Source organism: Trematomus bernacchii, unplaced genomic scaffold, assembly GCF_902827165.1.
Source record: "Trematomus bernacchii unplaced genomic scaffold, fTreBer1.1, whole genome shotgun sequence".
Lineage (NCBI taxonomy): Eukaryota > Metazoa > Chordata > Actinopteri > Perciformes > Nototheniidae > Trematomus > Trematomus bernacchii.
The window spans coordinates 271127-293126 of NW_022987691.1; the positions used below are offsets into that span (position 1 = coordinate 271127).

The 22000-nt window shown below is 41.5% G+C and overlaps 1 protein-coding gene across 1 annotated transcript in view; it reads left to right on the forward strand.

Moving 5' to 3' along the window:
• Positions 1-3917: 3917 nt before the first annotated feature.
• Positions 3918-22000, forward strand: part of LOC117489093 (lysyl oxidase homolog 2B-like) — a 110954-nt gene continuing 92871 nt past the window's right edge. Inside the window, 3 exon segments of the mRNA XM_034138329.1 lie at positions 3918-3999; positions 9692-10036; positions 10433-10608. Of these exon segments, the coding sequence (XP_033994220.1) occupies positions 3975-3999; positions 9692-10036; positions 10433-10608 (546 nt within the window). The 5' untranslated portion in view covers positions 3918-3974.

A 22000-nucleotide genomic window follows, 5' to 3' on the forward strand; every position in this document is an offset into this window, starting at 1 on the left:
AAACGTATGTGGTAAGTTGCCAAAGTGCTTTGTTTTGAACGTTCATCAGTATTATAATCAAAAAGAGAAATATGAACGTTAGTTTTTACTGAAATGATCAAATAAAGTCAACATTTCACAGTCTTTACTGAGCTGTGTGGGGTTTGTTCAACTTTTAAAAGATGTTTGAATGGTGATATACACAGTGATAGATGTTAAGGACTAACGTTTATAATAAATACAGTATTTATTTTAAGATCTTTTCATACAATCATACGCATTGGGATCATTTGTATTAAAGGTGGGGTATGTAATTTATTTCAGATACACTTTTTGTTATATTCCATGGAATGATCTTGACATCCCGATAGCAATGATTAACTGCTTTGACAATAAATACATAAAAAATGTAATCTGTGGAAGCCGTAGTACTGTAAAAAGCACGACCAATCATCTGAGCCGGCCCGGCTAAAATAACTGGATGGCCTACCTGCCTGTCAGCCTTCCATCTGTGCACAAACTTATCTCGTGCCCTCATTGGTCATGTGTGCGTTCGTGTGTGTTGGAGGAGGGGCTCTGTGAGGAAGTCTGAAGGAAGGGGCAGATTTTTTCCGGTTGTGTATTTTCAAATTCTCGCGCACTCGAGCTGGTTTCTCCATCCTTACCTACCCTACCTTTAATGTGGACCGGAGGGAGAGGAGCATAAGTTTCACTTTCCTTTTTTATTTAAATTCCAACCTTGGTCATGAAGAATATGTTTCTCTGTTGTCCACGTTCATAAAGCATAAAGCAACACCATCAGAGCACGGTGCAGAGTCTCTAGATGAGTTTACAGCAGTCCGTCGTTCTTATTAAACATCCATGTAGTCCGCTGTATAGAGATCTGTAGTTTCCCCACAGCAGCAGACGCACATTAATAACATCATAAATACGTCGATAGTGTAAGTGCAGACTCTCAAAGCACTGCAGTCTCTTCTCCTAAATCCTTTTGAATTCTCCTATCCACTATTCCTTAACCCTGTGACGTTTCACACAGAGGTCAGTGAATAGTGGATAGGAAAAGACGATAGGAGCTGATTTTTGGACTCTTCAACGCTAACCCAGAATAACGGAGAGTCTACATATCTTCCATCGTAAACTGAAGGTTGGAGTCGGATTGGAATGGGTCTTTAGGTAAAAAAAATAAAAGCTGAATTTTCAATAAAACATTCTTATAAAGTAGAAGGAAAAAAAACAAGACTTTTCGTGTCTTGAAAATAGTAATTAAATATAATTTTCCACGGAGAGATGCTGATTCTACACCATGATTATGAAAGGTGACGACAGTTCCTGTTGCTGGGGCATAAACAGAAGAGCAACCATGGCAACCATGCTCCGGGGTCTTCTTCGCTGCTTTTGGTGTATTTTGTGGTGGAAGTTACAGCGCCAGTTACAGGCCTGGCATATGTACTACAGCGTGTCTAGCGTCTCCAACGGCCTTGTGTGAACAGACACGTTAAATGAAACGAATGCGTGTGAACGGAAGGCTTTTTTGAAAACGCATACTGTGCATAAACGCAAACGTTCCCGTGTAAAGGCAGCCTTAGTCACATGACATAGAAGCTGTTGTAAAAAAAGAAAAAAAATCATTTTCCACTAAGGGATGCTGATTCTACTCTCCACCATGATTATGAAAGGTGACGACAGTTCCTGTTGCTACCCGACAGAGGGCCGATTAGAGTCGGTTTGGGTCCAAGTCCAACGTCTGTCAAACATTCTAACCTTTTATGCTTTTAACCTTTTTCATATTACGATATTTTATTCAATATGCTCCTTAGATAACTTTTTCAATTTTTTATTTTCTCCTCATAGCATCGTGAAGCACCTTGAGATTACGTTGTTTTTAAAGTGTGCTAAACAGTGGTGTTTTTATATGTACAAAAGTGGTGGGGCACGAACAACTTAGATGTGTATATATAAGCTTCTGGTGCTTTTTTAAACACGTAAACAAATAGCTGTAGGCTATCCATGGTTCCGATAGAGAGAGGGGGGGGGGGGTATAAGGAAAACACAGACACTCATCACCGAGGTCACAATATCAATGGATCCAGCAGAGCAATAGCCTATAGGCGAAACACAGAAGATCAACTAAATATATGACATAACATGAACTTACCAAAGCTGAAGATGGTCAACTTCATTCATTTTCTTTCCTTTTTACTGATTGTAATCGCTATACGCTGCTCTCTCTCGTCTCCTCTTCACTACAGGGTGAAAACTACACTTTTCGCGGCACACGTACTTACAGCCAATCAAATCTCTGAATTATGAGATGACGTTTGGTGGGTATGCCAGCACAGTGCCCCACTGGTGATTATTTTGTTGCCGCACACATTGAATAGAAAAATACTCTGAGCATGCGCAGTGTAGTTTTTACAGCAACCATTCATTTCTACAGCAGAGAGAGGGGCTAGAGTAGACCCACATCGCTCAACACGGCTCAATAGGCACACTGTAGACACGAATTAGAATAACACAGACTAAAACAGCAATGTACAGACGAATCAGATGATTACACATGATCTTAAAATATATTTTAACATATATTTCCTTTGCATATTTTCTTTTGAATTATTATTTGCATTACTTTCTGCTGACACTAGGTGGGGCTGTGCCCCTATTGACGAGTCGCCACTGGTGCTATATAAATGACAGAGGTGGCAAAAGTACACACATCCTTTACTCAAGTCAAAGTAAAGAGGCTTTGAAATGTACTTCAGTAAAAAGTACCCATAACTAGCAGCTGTTTTAAAGAGTACCTGACCTCCCTTTATATTAATAGAACAATAATGTCATTGTTAGCTAATGAATGTTTCCATGCTGAACAACGGCAACATGACAACGTTTTCATTGGTCCCTCTTCTTTAGAGAAGACCAGGAAATGATGGATACACGGATCGTGTTCAAATCAATAGGCACGCAATGACTCTAAATAATAATGATCACGCCACCAAACACACATTCAAACTAAAGGAACCAGCCTGTTTGGAAAATGTGAGAAGTAGAAAGTACAGGTATTAGGGTTCAAAATGTAAGAAGTAGAAAGTACAGGTATTTGTGTTCAAAATGTAAGAAGTAGAAAGTACAGGTATTTGTGTTCAACATGTAAGAAGTAGAAAGTACAGGTATTTGGGTTCAACATGTAAGAAGTAGAAAGTACAGGTATTTGGGTTCAACATGTAAGAAGTAGAAAGTACAGGTATTTGGGTTCAACATGTAAGAAGTAGAAAGTACAGGTATTTGTGTTCAACATGTAAGAAGTAGAAAGTACAGGTATTTGGGTTCAACATGTAAGAAGTAGAAAGTACAGGTATTTGGGTTCAACATGTAAGAAGTAGAAAGTACAGGTATTTGGGTTCAACATGTAAGAAGTAGAAAATACAGGTATTTGTGTTCAAAATGTGAGAAGTAGAAAGTACAGGTATTTGGGTTCAACATGTAAGAAGTAGAAAATACAGGTATTTGTGTTCAAAATGTAAGAAGTAGAAAGTACAGGTATTTGTGTTCAAAATGTGAGAAGTAGAAAGTACAGGTATTTGTGTTCAACATGTAAGAAGTAGAAAGTACAGGTATTTGTGTTCAAAATGTGAGAAGTAGAAAGTACAGGTATTTGTGTTCAAAATGTAAGAAGTAGAAAATACAGGTATTTGTGTTCAAAATGTAAGAAGTCAAAGTAAAAAGTCTTCAGAAAAATAAGTAGTGGAGTAAAGTACTGATACCAGAAAAATGTACTTACAGTAACGAAGTATTTGTACTCCACTACTTCCCACCTCTGATAAATGAAATGTATTATTGTTATTATCCCAACCTGAAGCTGACTTCACAGCGGGTCTCTGCCCGGGTCCTCCCAGCTGAAGGCACCCTGGAGGCGGGGTGAGGGGGCGGGACCCTCCGCTGATCCACTGGAGCTCCGGAGGAGGGAAAGTTAGGAGGAGAGGAGAGGAGCAGCGGACTGCATGAGCCTCAGGAGCGACAAGGGAGGTAAGATTCACCACGGTTGAGTAGAAAACAAGCGAAAAATCAACTGTTTGAACGGATTTGTTGAGACACTGTGTGTCTGATGGACAGGTAGGAAGTTTGAAAAGTCGTGCGATGTTCCTTCATGGTGTTTGAGAGGCTTCATCATGCTCTAATGCTCCTATAATAAGTCGTACATGATCAAATATGAGCTGGAATGATTGAAACAGGCTTTTTATTATATTAAAACAACGTGCATCTCATGTGTGTACCACATGTTTTCAGGCGTTATTAACCAATTGTCAATTGTCAGAAGATTATTGGTCATCAACAGTCCTGGTTTTAATCATCAGAAATGTGTTAAGCAGAAATGGAAAACATGTCATCTATCTCCAACGTGAGATGTTGCTGTTTCTTGTCTGTTTTTGATCATATAATAAATACATTTATTTTTTTTCTGACTAAATTTAAAGAATGATCCTTGGCCCTGTAACTGGTCAAGAGCTTTTTTTGTATTCCATTGCAATTAATGGACTAAACAATCCTTAGATCAAGAAACACTGACAAGTTCTATGGATAAAATCAATGTTAATCCATATAAAACTCTTAATGTCTGTATCATCAGGTTTCAAGGTAGGGAAAAAATAGCTTTTGCATCTAAAAAAACATTAAAAAATAAAGTCAAAGCCTTCCCTGAAGCAGAGACCCTAAAATCTGCCTTCTGCTTGAGAAGCGATCCAGGATATCAGGACATTTCCCCCCATATGCAATAGATTTAGCCCTCTTTCAAACCTCTAAATGTCAGTGTATGATGTAAGGAAGGTCAAAAGGGCTTTTGTCTGTCAACAAACTCATCATGGAAACCAGACAGTCCCTCCTCCCGCTCGAGGGCGAAAGCTGTGGTGGAAAAGAGTTTTATAAGAAAGTAGAAGTACTCAGATTGAAATGGACCCAAAAAGGATTTTTTTCCTACATCCAATAACCTCACCTCGACCAGTGTAAGACAAACAAATGTCCTGATTAGGGCTGAACGATTAATCAATTTGAAATAGAAATCGCGATTTGAAATTATGCAATTATTAAATCGCAGGCTTTTTTTAAATGTATTTTAAAAAATGTTGTTCTTCTTGTGTGTCAGTCATCCACACCAATCAGAAGTGCTGTGCTCCACATGTACCAGTCATTGTTAACCAATCAGAAGTGGCCCATGATAGAAGGTGATAGACAGATTGATCCAATCACCTGCCAAGTATTTTTGAAATACTTTTCCAAATGGCTTCCAATGGAGCTTTCCTGATGGTTTCTGAGTCAGGTTAGTAATGCTCCATCACATGTTCTATTACAACTGAAGCTTGACTTTAAAGCAACCCAACGGAAGTTTCATGTAAGTTTAGTTCTTTCACTCGTAGCTCTGGCTGCGGGGGGGTGCTAGAGACGGGAGCACGTTGATACGACCTTCCTAGCCGGAGATATGGCCGCTTTTTACAATAAACTTCCTTTGGGTCGCTTAAAAACAAATATCGCAAATCGAATCGCAATATCTGTCCAAAAAAAATCATAATTAGATTATTTCCCCAAATCGTGCAGCCCTAGTCCTGATTCAGAATATGGTTTTGTAGATTAAAGTAGAATCAACTTTTTGCAAAAAATGTTCTTTTAGACAAAAATACGGCATCGTTGACCTTCTTTAGCGCCTGGTGACACAAGAGATTTATTAAGATCAACATGGATTTAACCCATCGAAGTGCTTCAAAAGCAAAAGGCAGATTTTAGCGTCTCACTTTCAGGGACGTTTTTGTCCTTAAGTCTTCCATGAAGCCAGATCTCCATCAAAGCCATGTTTGACCTTTCTTAGAGCATGATGACACTGGTGATAATAGTTTATATAGATTACATAGGGTCTTAATGATCTAATTTGTACTTAAATACCCGTATGAGCGTTATGTCTCCTGTCCAGAAACGTCTCAGTGTTTCTTAAGCAAATGGCAGATTTTAGGGTCTGTGGTTCAGGGAAGTCTTTCATTTGACGTCTTCTATTAGTGTGAAAGCTGCGTTTATAAACACAGAAGCCTTGATGGTACTGATATAAGGAGTTTGATATAAATGAAATAGAGTTTCATCCTTAGGATTTATTCAAAAACATCCGAATTGGCAGGATTTCTTAAGAAAAAGGCTTCAGTATTTAGGGAACGTTCTCGACATTATGTTTAATTTTCAATGCAAAGAACAACCGTATATTCCTCCGTGTGATTACATGTTGCTTCAGCTTCGTCCAGTCCTTTTTTTGTCATTTCAATCTTTATTGTCACATTAACACGTTGGTTATAACAACATAACAATCATGCAACAGAAAAGGCTGGGGATAAGTCTTCATGTTATTATAGTCTTGATGAAACATGTAACTATTAGCTATTGTTCCAGTCAAATGTCTTTGTTTTGAGTCTTGTATGGAGTCCAGTTTGTCCACTTGCTGTTGAGTTGCGTTCATCCAGTCCTTTCTTACCCCACAAATCATGAAAGGATATTTTGTGTTTGGAGCCCGAGCTGTGTCTCTGAGCTCGTCTGGAAACTAAAGTTCCTCCAGCGTTGCTGACGGTGTTTCTGCAGTGACAGCCGCTCTCTGATTGGACGGACACATTGTGAGCAGGCTTCATGAAATCTGCTGGTTCTGTAACTCTGTTTCCAGCTCTGTTGTGCAACCACTGCCACGTTTATACAGAGGAGAGGAGACGCTGGAGGATCATCTGCCAGATGTCTTTACCCGGAAAGATCTCAAGATTTCAAGGCTTTTATTGTCATTTGTACACAGCTACAGTGTAGATATATGTCAATGAACATCTTAGGCTCCTCCAACAGTGCAACACAATAAAACAGATAAAATAGTGCACTTGGAATGTGATAAGTTCAGGTGTTTAACAGTCTTATGGCCTGTGGGATGAAACACAACATGAACACAACATCTAGACATCCTAACATTTGATGGGTCATTGAACCACAGCTGTTTCAATGAATCTGAGAGTGATTCCAGTTACTTCATATCCTCTCTTCCCACACTTGGATTGTATCAGTGTGGGTTATTGTTGGTCTGTAGAGGAAGGAGGAAGCATGTGTGGGAGTCTGGCATTACGTCATCTTTCCAGGTCTGTTTCCAGGAGGGTTTCTGAACTTATCTCACAGAAAACGCTTGCTTTTATCTCTATAAAGGCCGATCAGGAGAGCCGATCACATGACGTAAAATACATGACACTTTTCTCTGTGCGGCAAAACAAGCTCGCCAAAATGGCTTCATCGGTCTGGCAGTATTTTAAGGTGTCCGAAAAAGACAATGAAATAGCGGTATGCAACGTGTGTGAAGCAGAAATCCTGCAGCTCCACCCGCTGTGACGGACCGGTGAGCGGAGCGAAACACACACTAACGGCCCGTCCACACAGCAGCGTGCGTTGAAAGCTTCACCATTCACTTTGAATGGGGTGACGTCACTTTTCGCCAAACTGCATTGTGGGAAGCGAAGCGGAGCTTTGCTGGCGTGGCTCGCTGCAAAAGTTGAGCAATGTTCAACTTTTGAAGCCTCGGCAGAAGCGTCAGCCAATCCAATCATATGCCAGTACGAGCACTAATTTCTCCCGTGTTATTATCCAACGTTAATGTAAACTTGAATAATGATGTTGGTTGTTTGTGGAAGCGCATCATGTATTGAAAAATGAATGTAAACTTTTCGATCCATTACGATTATAAACTGAAGCGATCTAAAAATGAGCCCCTTTAACTGAGTTTCAAACATCACTTTAAATGGAAGATCCCCATAGACCCCCATAGACCCACCCTATGATCGGATCGGCGATCGGTATCGGCCGATACTGATTCCGGCGATCGGCCCCAAAAACCCTGATCGGAGCATCCCTATTAAATACTATAATATAAGTCCAAGCATTGGTTGGTTATGAGGTTTTTCCATTTGCTAAACCTTTAGTGCAGACGAGACTAAATGTACTTTATTGACCTGGGAAATGGTTTCGTCACCGCACTTCATGAATAGAAAATCATGTAAAATAAATAAAAACAGTAAATATATACATATCTATACTGAAAGATATACATCTATATAGTATCTCAGAATACACCACATATATATATATCTTATATTAATCAAATATTGGTAATTTAAACCAGGGTTTAGTCTGCACCGGGTAACAGGAGCGCTGCGCCCTCAAACCAAAATGCAAAATGTAAAATGTTAAAGTGATGCCAGAAAACAATATTTATGTTCGTCAAAAACGGTATAATTCCTATCAAAACAGAGTCAGACGGCAGAGACAGCTTTGTTTTTACGGAGCTCCGACATCACATTGTTGTTTACGTCAAGTTGTTGTTTACGTCAGGAGACATCTTGTATACGGGCGTCATGTTCTCCAGAGAATTTATTTATCTTATAAACAAGATCAGAGTGTGTCTTTAAGTGTTATTATTTAGACAGTTCCTCCGAAGGGTTGGAAGCTGTTTCTTTGTGAAGTAAAGGGTGATTTGACGCTATGCACTACCAACACACACTAAGGTCATGTGGAAGTGCGGTAGAACCAACAAAGCATACGTTGAATAGGCCTAGATATTAAGCTCTTTGTTAACAAGAACTACTTCGTTCTTTTGGGTCAATAAAAGCCCAGTTTCCTGATTCCTTGTTTCCTCACTGCTTTGTCCCTGACAATAACCAACGTGAAGAAAAACATTTTAATGTAATGATTTACAAGTGTTATTACTTAAATACAGTTCCTTGGAAGGGTTAGAAACTGTTTCTTTGTGAAGTAAAGACTGATAAAGCTGGCAGTAATCGCACTTACGCTCTAACCAGAAGTACCAAAACACAGGCCTCGATATTTTTGGGTAAAAAAAAGCCCATTTGCCTTCAAAGAACTCCTGATTCCTTGTTGTCTCACTGCTTGGTCCCCCTTCATCCCCCCCTTCACTTATACCTACGAGGGGATGAGGGAAGTCAGGATGAAGGGATGAGGGATGAAGGGATGAGGGATGAAGGATGAAGGGATGTCAGGATGAAGGGGTGAGGGATGTCAGGATGAAGGGATGAGGGATGAAGGGATGAGGGATGAAGGGATGAGGGATGAAGGGATGTCAGGATGAAGGGATGAGGGATGAAGGGATGTCAGGATGAAGGGATGTGGGAGAAGGGGTGTCGGGATGTGGGATGAAGGGGTGTCAGGATGAAGGGATGAAGGGATGTCAGGATGAAGGGGATGAGGGATGAAGGGGTGTCAGGATGAAGGGATGTGGGATGAAGGGGTGTCAGGATGAAGGGATGAGGGATGAAGGGGTGTCAGGATGAAGGGATGTCAGGATGAAGGGATGAGGGATGAAGGGATGTCAGGATGAAGGGATGTGGGATGAAGGGATGTCAGGATGAAGGGATGTGGGATGAAGGGATGTCAGGATGAAGGGATGAGGGATGAAGGGATGTCAGGATGAAGGGATAAGGGATGAAGGGGTGTCAGGATGAAGGGATGTCAGGATGAAGGGATGAGGGATGAAGGGATGAAGGGATGTCAGGATGAAGGGGATGAGGGATGAAGGGATGAAGGGATGAGGGATGAGGGATGAAGGGATGAAGGGATGAGGGATGAAGGGATGTCAGGATGAAGGGATGACAATAACCAACGTAATAAACCCATGATTTATTGACTGTTTGTGTCTCTTCCTCCTCATTAGTTCCAACCAAAATGCTGCCCCCCTGGTGTGTTGTGTTGGTGCTGCTGTTGGATCTGACCCTCGCTCAGTACGAGCACCTGGGCTACCCTCCAGGTTACCCCGACCCGGAGCAGGAGCAGTACAGCGCCCCCCAGCTGAGGCCCGACACCCCCAGGATCCAGCTCCGACTGTCGGGAGACAAGAGGAAACACAACGAGGGCCGCGTGGAGGTCTACTACAACAACGAGTGGGGCACGGTGTGTGACGACGACTTCAACAGCCACTCGGCTCAGGTGGTGTGCAGAGAGCTGGGATACCTGGAGGCCGTCTCATGGGCCCCGGCATCCAAATATGGGAAAGGAACAGGTGGGGAAACACGTTGGTCTAATAAGAATGACATAATGGTATCGGCACATCATCGGCATACACAGATATTCTTTAAAAATAACCAGAAATCTTTATTCTGGTACATTTCTATTTGATTGTATTTTTAACTCAAATGCCTTGTATATTCAAGATTCAAGATTCAAGGCTTTTATTGTCATGTGTACATAGCTGCAGTGTAGATATGACAATGACAATCTTAGGTCACAGGCTCCTCCAACAGTGCAACACAATACAACAGATACAGAAGTAAATAAAATAAATTAGAATATAATAGAAATAGTGCAGAATAGTTGGATATATATATATATTATTGGATATAATAGACCAATCCCTCCCTTATAGAAGCGCTGATGAACACATATTTTGTCCCGTCAGGTCCCATCTGGTTCGATAATCTCCACTGCACCGGCAAAGAGAAGACGTTAGCGCTGTGTCCGTCCAATGGGATCGGAGTATCCGACTGCAAACACACCGAGGACGTCGGGGTGGTCTGCAGCGACAAGAGGATCCCCGGATTTAGATTCATCAACACCCTGCCCAACCACGTGGAGGTAAAGGGACTTCTTTATTAAGCACTTCACTAGCAGGGACCAAGGAAGAAGTAACAATGAGTTGATATGGAGGCGGTGATGAGATGTTTATGATGGTCTGTTGGTCTGGTCTGATTACGGGACCCCAGACAATTCCTAGGGTTAGACATTTTGAAATATTCAGGAGTTAAATATGAATGGAGACAGGCAGAGGATGAGGGGATGAAGGGATGAGGGGATGAAGGGATGAAGGAAGGGAGAGATGTAAGGATTGAGGGATGAAGGGATGTAGGGATTTAGGGATGGATGACGAATGAAGGGATGAGGGATTTGGGGATGTAGGTATGAAGGGATGAGGAAAGGGAGGTATGAAGGGATGAGGAAAGGGAGGTATGAAGGGATGTCTGGATGAAGGGATGAGGGATGAAGGGATGAGGGAAGGGAAGGATGTTGGGATAAGGTGCCTTTAGCGTGTCAGAGAGAGTGAACTTAGTGTGTCAGAGAGAGTGAAGTTAGTGTGAAGTTAGTGTGTGAGAGAGAGTGAAGTTAGTGTGAAGTTAGTGTGTGAGAGAGAGGAAGTTAGTGTGTGAGATGTGAAGTTAGTGTGTGAGAGAGAGTGAAGTTAGTGTGTCAGAGAGAGTGAAGTTAGTGTGTGAGAGAGAGTGAAGTTAGTGTGTCAGAGAGAGTGAAGTTAGTGTGTGAGAGAGAGTGAAGTTAGTGTGTGAGAGAGTGTGAAGTTAGTGTGTGAGAGAGAGTGAAGTTAGTGTGTGAGAGAGAGTGAAGTTAGTGTGTGAGAGAGAGTGAAGTTAGTGTGTCAGAGAGAGTGAAGTTAGTGTGTGAGAGAGAGTGAAGTTAGTGTGTGAGAGAGAGTGAAGTTAGTGTGTCAGAGAGAGTGAAGTTAGTGTGTGAGAGAGAGTGAAGTTAGTGTGTGAGAGAGAGTGAAGTTAGTGTGTGAGAGAGTGAAGTTAGTGTGAAGTTAGTGTGTGAGAGAGAGTGAAGTTAGTGTGTGAGAGAGAGTGAAGTTAGTGTGTCAGAGAGAGTGAAGTTAGTGTGTCAGAGAGAGTGAAGTTAGTGTGTGAGAGAGAGTGAAGTTAGTGTGTCAGAGAGAGTGAAGTTAGTGTGTCAGAGAGAGTGAAGTTAGTGTGTCAGAGAGAGTGAAGTTAGTGTGTCAGAGAGAGTGAAGTTAGTGTGTCAGAGAGAGTGAAGTTAGTGTGAGAGAGAGTGAAGTTAGTGTGAAGTTAGTGTGTGAGAGAGAGTGAAGTTAGTGTGTCAGAGAGAGTGAAGTTAGTGTGTCAGAGAGAGTGAAGTTAGTGTGAGAGAGAGAGTGAAGTTAGTGTGAAGTTAGTGTGTGAGAGAGAGTGAAGTTAGTGTGAAGTTAGTGTGTGAGAGAGAGTGAAGTTAGTGTGTCAGAGAGAGTGAAGTTAGTGTGTGAGAGAGAGTGAAGTTAGTGTGTCAGAGAGAGTGAAGTTAGTGTGTCAGAGAGAGTGAAGTTAGTGTGTCAGAGAGAGTGAAGTTAGTGTGTCAGAGAGAGTGAAGTTAGTGTGTGAGAGAGAGTGAAGTTAGTGTGTCAGAGAGAGTGAAGTTAGTGTGTCAGAGAGAGTGAAGTTAGTGTGTCAGAGAGAGTGAAGTTAGTGTGTGAGAGAGAGTGAAGTTAGTGTGTGAGAGAGAGTGAAGTTAGTGTGTCAGAGAGAGTGAAGTTAGTGTGTGAGAGAGAGTGAAGTTAGTGTGTGAGAGAGAGTGAAGTTAGTGTGAAGTTAGTGTGTGAGAGAGAGTGAAGTTAGTGTGAAGTTAGTGTGTGAGAGAGAGTGAAGTTAGTGTGTCAGAGAGAGTGAAGTTAGTGTGTGAGAGAGAGTGAAGTTAGTGTGTGAGAGAGAGTGAAGTTAGTGTGTCAGAGAGAGTGAAGTTAGTGTGAGAGAGAGTGAAGTTAGTGTGTCAGAGAGAGTGAAGTTAGTGTGTCAGAGAGAGTGAAGTTAGTGTGTCAGAGAGAGTGAAGTTAGTGTGTCAGAGAGAGTGAAGTTAGTGTGTCAGAGAGAGTGAAGTTAGTGTGAGAGAGAGTGAAGTTAGTGTGTCAGAGAGAGTGAAGTTAGTGTGTCAGAGAGAGTGAAGTTAGTGTGTCAGAGAGAGTGAAGTTAGTGTGAAGTTAGTGTGTCAGAGAGAGTGAAGTTAGTGTGTGAGAGAGAGTGAAGTTAGTGTGTCAGAGAGAGTGAAGTTAGTGTGTCAGAGAGAGTGAAGTTAGTGTGTCAGAGAGAGTGAAGTTAGTGTGTCAGAGAGAGTGAAGTTAGTGTGTCAGAGAGAGAGTGAAGTTAGTGTGTCAGAGAGAGTGAAGTTAGTGTGTCAGAGAGAGTGAAGTTAGTGTGTGAGAGAGAGTGAAGTTAGTGTGTCAGAGAGAGTGAAGTTAGTGTGTCAGAGAGAGTGAAGTTAGTGTGTCAGAGAGAGTGAAGTTAGTGTGTCAGAGAGAGAGTGAAGTTAGTGTGTCAGAGAGAGTGAAGTTAGTGTGTCAGAGAGAGTGAAGTTAGTGTGAAGTTAGTGTGTGAGAGAGAGTGAAGTTAGTGTGAAGTTAGTGTGTCAGAGAGAGTGAAGTTAGTGTGTCAGAGAGAGTGAAGTTAGTGTGTCAGAGAGAGAGTGAAGTTAGTGTGTCAGAGAGAGTGAAGTTAGTGTGTGAGAGAGAGTGAAGTTAGTGTGTCAGAGAGAGAGTGAAGTTAGTGTGTGAGAGAGAGTGAAGTTAGTGTGAAAGAGAGAGTGAAGTTAGTGTGAAGTTAGTGTGTCAGAGAGAGTGAAGTTAGTGTGAAGTTAGTGTGTCAGAGAGAGTGAAGTTAGTGTGAAGTTAGTGTGTCAGAGAGAGTGAAGTTAGTGTGAAGTTAGTGTGTGAGAGAGAGTGAAGTTAGTGTGAAGTTAGTGTGTCAGAGAGAGTGAAGTTAGTGTGTCAGAGAGAGTGAAGTTAACGGGGTTGTTAGCCGTTCCTCTCGTAACTTTCCCAGTTGTCTGTCTGGACTCGGAGCCTCTGCTGAGCGTCACTTTCTGGGCCGTCCAGTAACCTGAGGGCTAATCTCCCTCAGAAGCTATCTGCCTGCAGGCCTCCTGGTCCACATTCCTGTGTTATGAGCTAACAGCGCTAGCTCTGCGTCGCTCTGACCCCTCCTCCCATCCCCTGGAGAGCTGAGACACTCATACTGAGTTTTTCATAATGCCTGCAAAACATTTGAGGACATCTCAGCAGAGCGTTTCTCTCACACGAGGCCCTGTCAGGGTTTAGGAGTTGTTATTGTTTGATGAATTGGAAACATATTGAGCTCCTAAATGTGTCAAATGTACTCTCTCTGGCTGCAGAGTCTGTTAAAGGGGCTATGGATGATATGTTCATGATAACAAGGATGTGAGAGTTGATAAACCAACAGAGAGGTATCTCATCAATCAGCAGCTTCTCTACTTTACTGAGATCTCAGCCTTTTCTTTACACAACAACAACTACTTGGATTGCTTCTCATAGCCGGTCATGAGCATGTCCTTAGATATGGCTGATATGTTGCATAAAACGTAATGTGGCTTGTTGCAACCCAGTGTGTGTGTACATTATTATATATCTGTCTGCGTTTGCCAGTGGGCGATCATGATAGCAGTAGGCATACAAATATGTTATTTCCACGACAAGAGACTTGATGTTCTCTGCAATAAAGTGTCAGAAACTAGCCGTTCTGAAATGACCACAGATTCAGGAACTGCACAGCTTATTTAACACATTTCGCAATACGAGAGAACATGTGTTTCCAAAGGAGCCAAAACACAATGAGTTGGAAGATATCCACATAACAAATAAAGTGCTGTTTCGAAGCGAAAATAAAAGGCTTGAAAAAACAACTTTAGCGGCTAATGTTGCAGAGAGCTAATAGGGTCGAGTAGAAATGATCAGCAGGCTCGTTTTCTAACTCACCTCTTTATTTTTCAGACCTAAAAGACACTTTCTTACATCCGTGGGAAAGCAGCACAGTGTGACGGCCCGTCCACACAGCAGCGTTAAAAAAATCTTGGAGGTGGGCGTATCTGAAGCTTGGGGATTTTTTGCGAGCAAGGCACCAACAACCAATCACATGAATCTCCCGCCCCCGACATACGAAGCAAAAAAGCCCGAAGTAAACTGGATATAAACTCCCCAAACAGGCGAAAACCTACCACTGTCTCTGCCACCTCCCTCCATGCCTGGCTCCTCCGGTTTATATCCCGGTAGGTAAATAGGGACTGGTCATAAAGCACCGGGTGATTCCCTACCGCTAATTTCTCCATGTTTTGGAATATGAGGAAATGACCTGCGGTATGTCTCTCCCAGCATACACGCCGTTTGATTGGCTAGCGCTTGAACTGTCAGATTTGCATACACGGGATTTGATTGGCTGACGCTTCCACCTCAGCTTCAAAAGTTGAACATTGTTCAACTTTGAATCCTGAAAATCCTGAAAATCTCCGCTCTGCTTCCCACAATGCATTTCGGCGAAAAGTGAGGCAAAGTGACGTCACCCCATTCAAAGTGAATGGGCAGAAGCGTTCCAAGATTTTTTTAACGCTGCTGTGTGGACGGGCCGTTACGGTCATTGCTCATTTCACACTAAAGCATTTGCATTTTTACAACATTGTGCAAGGAGTAGTAATTGCAGTAATCTAGCCTACTTGCAGGATTATGTAAACCTTTGGGTAATAATAATATAGCAGTGGGAGTTGAAGGGTGTGTTGGTTTAGGGTTAGTTGTTATCAGGTATAATGCATTATGGCGCAGTGTTCTTCTGCTTTTGAAATGGGAAATGGACTGTACTTAAATAGCGGTTTATCCAGTTCTTTAGGACCTTTCAAAGCGCTTCTCATTTACAAGTTATCCACTCACACCTCATTAATACAGAGCAACCGTCCACCAGATCAGGGGTTCCCAAAGTGGGGGAACCACGAGATCAAGGACCAGCTAACATTCACACACACTGTTTGCCATCAGGAGCGACTCGGGGTTAAGTATCTCGTCCAGGGATACATCGAGACAGGGTCAACAGCCACTGTCTTTATTCAGATTGGACAACGCCTACACTCAGTTTGTCACACACAGGGGGCACAAACAGGTTTGCATAGATGCAGACGAATGGAGTTGCGACAGAGGATGTGGACGCTGGGTAGGCGCTGCGTTTGTGCACATAAGCATTTTCTCAGTACTTAAATAGCAGTTTTCTCATTGCAGGTGCACGTGGCTTTTATAAGGGAGTGGGAGATGAAGCTCTGATTGGTTTGAAGAAGTTACACCCAACACACACTCAGGATAATGACACCCCAATGCACTTTACTCCATCTATACATCCTTTAAATGGGGCTTGTAGTCTTTACACACAACCGACGGCGACCCAAGACGCTTTACAACTTATTTTGTACATTGTTAGCCCTCGCTTTCCTCTTTAGAGCTGCATACTGAGAGCAGATACACCACACTGCCCTCCTGCAGACAAATGGTACAGATTATGCTTCTCAGCGCTCGGCTGGGGAGGTCTAGACGTCTGGCGTCACGCAGAGAAAACAGAGCAAATACCCGACTCAGCTTTTCCATTCACTAAAAAGAAAAATGGGCACAGAGCATGTAAAACAGCCTGGATTTATCATCTGGAAGTGGTAATCTGGTGCCTCACACACACACACACACACACACACACACACACACACACACACACACACACACACACACACACACACACACACACACATACACACATACACATACACATACACATACACAAACACATACACATACACATATACATACACACACACACAGTTTCTGGTGTGTAATGGTAGGCATGACGACATGTTGCGGTGTGGACAGATCATAGCTTTCAGAGAGAGTTTAAAGCTGCCTTTCAGGCGAGGGCAGAGGTGGGAAGTAGTGGAGTACAAATACTTTGTTACTGTACTAAGTACATTTTTCTGGTATCAGTACTTTACTCCACTACTTATTTTTCTGATGACTTTTTACAAATACCTGAACTTTCTACTTCTTACATGTTGAACACAAATACCTGTACTTTCTACTTCTTACATGTTGAACACAAATACCTGTACTTTCTACTTCTTACATGTTGAACACAAATACCTGTACTTTCTACTTCTTACATGTTGAACTCAAATACCTGTACTTTCTACTTCTTACATGTTGAACACAAATACCTGTACTTTCTACTTCTTACATGTTGAACACAAATACCTGTACTTTCTACTTCTTACATGTTGAACACAAATACCTGTACTTTCTACTTCTTACATGTTGAACACAAATACCTGTACTTTCTACTTCTTACATTTTGAACACAAATACCTGTACTTTCTACTTCTTACATGTTGAACACTAATACCTGTACTTTCTACTTCTTACATGTTGAACACAAATACCTGTACTTTCTACTTCTTACATGTTGAACACAAATACCTGTACTTTCTACTTCTTACATTTTGAACACAAATACCTGTACTTTCTACTTCTTACACTTTGAACACAAATACCTGTACTTTCTACTTCTTACATTTTGAACCCAAATACCTGTACTTTCTACTTCTTACACTTCTTACACAAATACCTGTACTTTCTACTTCTTACATGTTGAACACTAATACCTGTACTTTCTACTTCTTACATGTTGAACACAAATACCTGTACTTTCTACTTCTTACATTTTGAACACTAATACCTGTACTTTCTACTTCTTACATGTTGAACACAAATACCTGTACTTTCTACTTCTTACATGTTGAACACAAATACCTGTACTTTCTACTTCTTACATGTTGAACACAAATACCTGTACTTTCTACTTCTTACATTTTGAACACAAATACCTGTACTTTCTACTTCTTACATGTTGAACACTAATACCTGTACTTTCTACTTCTTACATGTTGAACACAAATACCTGTACTTTCTACTTCTTACATGTTGAACACAAATACCTGTACTTTCTACTTCTTACATTTTGAACACAAATACCTGTACTTTCTACTTCTTACATGTTGAACACTAATACCTGTACTTTCTACTTCTTACATGTTGAACACAAATACCTGTACTTTCTACTTCTTACATGTTGAACACAAATACCTGTACTTTCTACTTCTTACATGTTGAACACAAATACCTGTACTTTCTACTTCTTACATGTTGAACACAAATACCTGTACTTTCTACTTCTTACATGTTTGAACCCAAATACCTGTACTTTCTACTTCTTACATGTTGAACCAAATACCTGTACTTTCTACTTCTTACATGTTGAACCCAAATACCTGTACTTTCTACTTCTTACATGTTGAACCCAAATACCTGTACTTTCTACTTCTTACATGTTGAACACAAATACCTGTACTCTCTACTTCTCACATTTCCCAAACAGGCTGGTTCCTTTAGTTTGAATGTGTGTTTGGTGGCGTGATCATTATTATTTAGAGTCATTGCGTGCCTATTGATTTGAACACGATCCGTGTATCCATCATTTCCTGGTCTTCTCTAAAGAAGAGGGACCAATGAAAACGTTGTCATGTTGCCGTTGTTCAGCATGGAAACATTCATTAGCTAACAATGACATTATTGTTCTATTAATATAAAGGGAGGTCAGGTACTCTTTAAAACAGCTGCTAGTTATGGGTACTTTTTACTGAAGTACATTTCAAAGCCCTCTTTACTTTGACTTGAGTAAAGAAGTTTAGTCAGTACTTCTACTTTTACCAGAGTACTTTTAAACACGAGTATCTGTACTTATACTTGAGTGAAGGATAAGTGTACTTTTGCCATCTGGGTAACCTCAGAATTAGAGAGGTAATACCCCGGGGGGTGAGCTCACATCGAGGTGAAACGTGAACCCTGTCATGCACGTGTCGCTGACCTTTGACCCCTGCTCTCAGATTCCTCTCTGTGAACTCTTTGTGTGCTCGCATTGTTGAGATTTTGCCGGTGTATTCGCAGACTTGTTAAAAAAAAAAACATCTCGTTCCATGGGTTTGTTCTCCTGCGGTCAGCATGGGGCTGTATATTTAGCATTGTGTCTCTTTTGGTTGTACAGTAAACACAGATCCACACCCAGTGTTTAGATCACATTGCAGGTCCTTCAGCTGATGCTCCAAAGCGTTTGAAATACACTATATATCAATACCGGAGATTTTGGGGCTCAGTATCTTGCCTAAGGACACTTTAAAGAGTCCTCTCCTGCTGATGTTCAGGTGTATATCAGTATGTAGTGTCTCTACTTTAAAGAGTCCTCTCCTGCTAATGTTCAGGTGTATATCAGTATGTAGTGTCTCTACTTTAAAGAGTCCTCTCCTGCTGATGTTCAGGTGTATATCAGTATGTAGTGTCTCTACTTTAAAGAGTCCTCTCCTGCTGATGTTCAGGTGTATATCAGTATGTAGTGTCTCTACTTTAAAGAGTCCTCTCCTGCTGATGTTCAGGTGTATATCAGTATGTAGTGTCTCTACTTTAAAGAGTCCTCTCCTGCTGATGTTCAAGTGTATATCAGTATGTAGTGTCTCTACTTTAAAGAGTCCTCTCCTGCTGATGTTCAGGTGTATATCAGTATGTAGTGTCTCTACTTTAAAGAGTCCTCTCCTGCTGATGTTCAGGTGTATATCAGTATGTAGTGTCTCTACTTTAAAGAGTCCTCTCCTGCTGATGTTCAGGTGTATATCAGTATGTAGTGTCTCTACTTTAAAGAGTCCTCTCCTGCTGATGTTCAGGTGTATATCAGTATGTCGTGTCTCTACTTTAAAGAGTCCTCTCCTGCTGATGTTCAGGTGTATATCAGTATGTAGTGTCTCTACTTTAAAGAGTCCTCTCCTGCTGATGTTCAGGTGTATATCAGTATGTAGTGTCTCTACTTTAAAGAGTCCTCTCCTGCTGATGTTCAGGTGTATATCAGTATGTAGTGTCTCTACTTTAAAGAGTCCTCTCCTGCTGATGTTCAGGTGTATATCAGTATGTAGTGTCTCTACTTTAAAGAGTCCTCTCCTGCTGATGTTCAGGTGTATATCAGTATGTAGTGTCTCTACTTTAAAGAGTCCTCTCCTGCTGATGTTCAGGTGTATATCAGTATGTAGTGTCTCTACTTTAAAGAGTCCTCTCCTGCTGATGTTCAGGTGTATATCAGCATGTAGTGTCTCTACTTTAAAGAGTCCTCTCCTGCTGATGTTCAGGTGTATATCAGCATGTAGTGTCTCTACTTTAAAGAGTCCTCTCCTGCAACACCAGGGTTTATGAAATGCGATATTTTGGCAGAGCAACACACGGCCTCATTTATCCCAACGACACGAACAGTGATGCAGTCAGAGTTATTTAAGTCAACACACACACACACACACACACACACACACACACACACACACACACACACACACACACACACACACACACACACACACACACACACACTGTGACCTGGCTGCACATCAGAGAGTCCGTCAGGGAGGAGCTGTAATTAAGGCAATCGGTGAAGCCATTTTTGGTCCTCAATTATAAGTCATCAAAAGCTTTTGAAAATGGGTTGTAACGTTGGACTCCTCTCAGAAAAAGGGCCGGTCACTTCTCTAAGACGTCTGCATTTGGAAAATACATGTCACTGGAAGACGTGTCCCAGTTCTCAACATCTGAACACACTTTCCACCTTTTGTCTAGCTCATATAATGAATCGTAGTTTCATTCATTCCCCTTGATTCATCTGTTCACTTATGAGTCATGTCCTGATGGAGTGTGTATTCATGTTTCTTTAGGCTGAGTGGACATGTATGTTGTTGTAGTTCCATGGGGTTAGGGTTAGGGTTACACGAATGTGCAGGTCTGTCTGAATAACTGAATGTGCAGCAACGGCCTGTAAAGAAAGATTTTGATGGACTTGTGTTCGGGCACCTAGTAAGGATGCCACCTGGGCGCCTCCCTAGGAAGGTGTTCCAGGCACGTCCAGCTGGGAAGAGACCGAGGGGTAGACCTAGGACCAGGTGGAGGGATTATATCTCTTCTCTGGCCTGGGAGCGCCTTGGGATCCCCCAGTCAGAGCTGGTTGATGAGGGGAAAGGAACGTTTGGGGCTCTCTGCTGGAACTGATACCTCCACGACCCGACCACGGAGAAGCGGGAGAAGATGGATGGATGGAACGACTTGTGCTCTTACACTAAAGTAATTAGCGCAAACTTAATCCGCCATTTTGGATCAATCTGCTAATTTAATAGAACAACGGATTCTTTGGTCTAAAAAATGTCAGAAGATAGGGAAAACGTTTCTAAAGAGGATGTCTTTAAATTGTCATTCCTCAACCCAAAGATATTAATGTAAATGTGATATAAAACAGGGAAACAGAGCAGCAAATCTCCATATTTACTGACATTTTTGCATGAGAAATGTGTTTTACAATTAGTCGATTATCAAGAGTTGGTGTCCGTGATCAACTTTTGCTGCTCTAATATCATTTTTCTGACATATCATTAAAACAAATCGATTCAAAGTCATGTATATTTGCAGAATATTTGATAATGAAATGAATAGTTGCGTCCAACCTCTGAAATGATATAACAGTAAGAGAAGAGAAAGCATATGACGAGCTAGAGTTCCTTATTGTATTATTTTTCACATTTGAATTAGTGGTCAAAGTTGTGCAAACAGTGCTATGTCACTCTCAGTTGTTGAGGGTCATGAATGTAAAGGGAAATAAGTCCAAACTTCTCAAACTGACGGACGGCAGAGAGCAGAGTGTGGTTGTATATCAATGTATATCTACCCTTAATCATTCCTCTCTAGTTACATGTCTTTACTTCTTTTAGGGCAGATTTCCTTTCCGTCATTCCTTCTTGTAAGTAGATTACAAGCCGCATGTTTTCCTCTCTTTAGTCATATTCCCCTCGGAGGTCAAATCCTTCTCTTCCCTCGCTGTAAACCTCCCTTCATAACTCACATTGACGACTCTTTTCCCTATGGATTAAAACATGTCTTCCTCTTTGTGGCACAATCTCAAAAAGCTTTAAAGGGGACCTATCATGCAAAATGTACTTTTTAATGTCTTTTATACATCAACATGTGTCCCCGGTGTGTCAGGGAACTCACGCAGCGTCAGAAAATAAAACCCTCTCTCTTTTCCTCCGTACCCAAATCTCTAAAAACGGGGGAACAACGGAGCTGATCCAGATTTGCGTCCGATATGACGTAATATCTGAAATGTGGACCCACGGCCCTATCAGAAAGTTGCTATCAGAAACAATGCCCGACTGTTTTGGACGTAATATGGTCAGTGTTTACATTAGCATCGCTAACACTCAGAGCTAACCTGTACTGGAGAGCATGTGTGTGAAGAAGCAGGAAATAAAAAGGAACTCACCTTGTGGTATAACCGGCAAGAGAGAAAGCCTTTGAGCTCCATACTGTTTC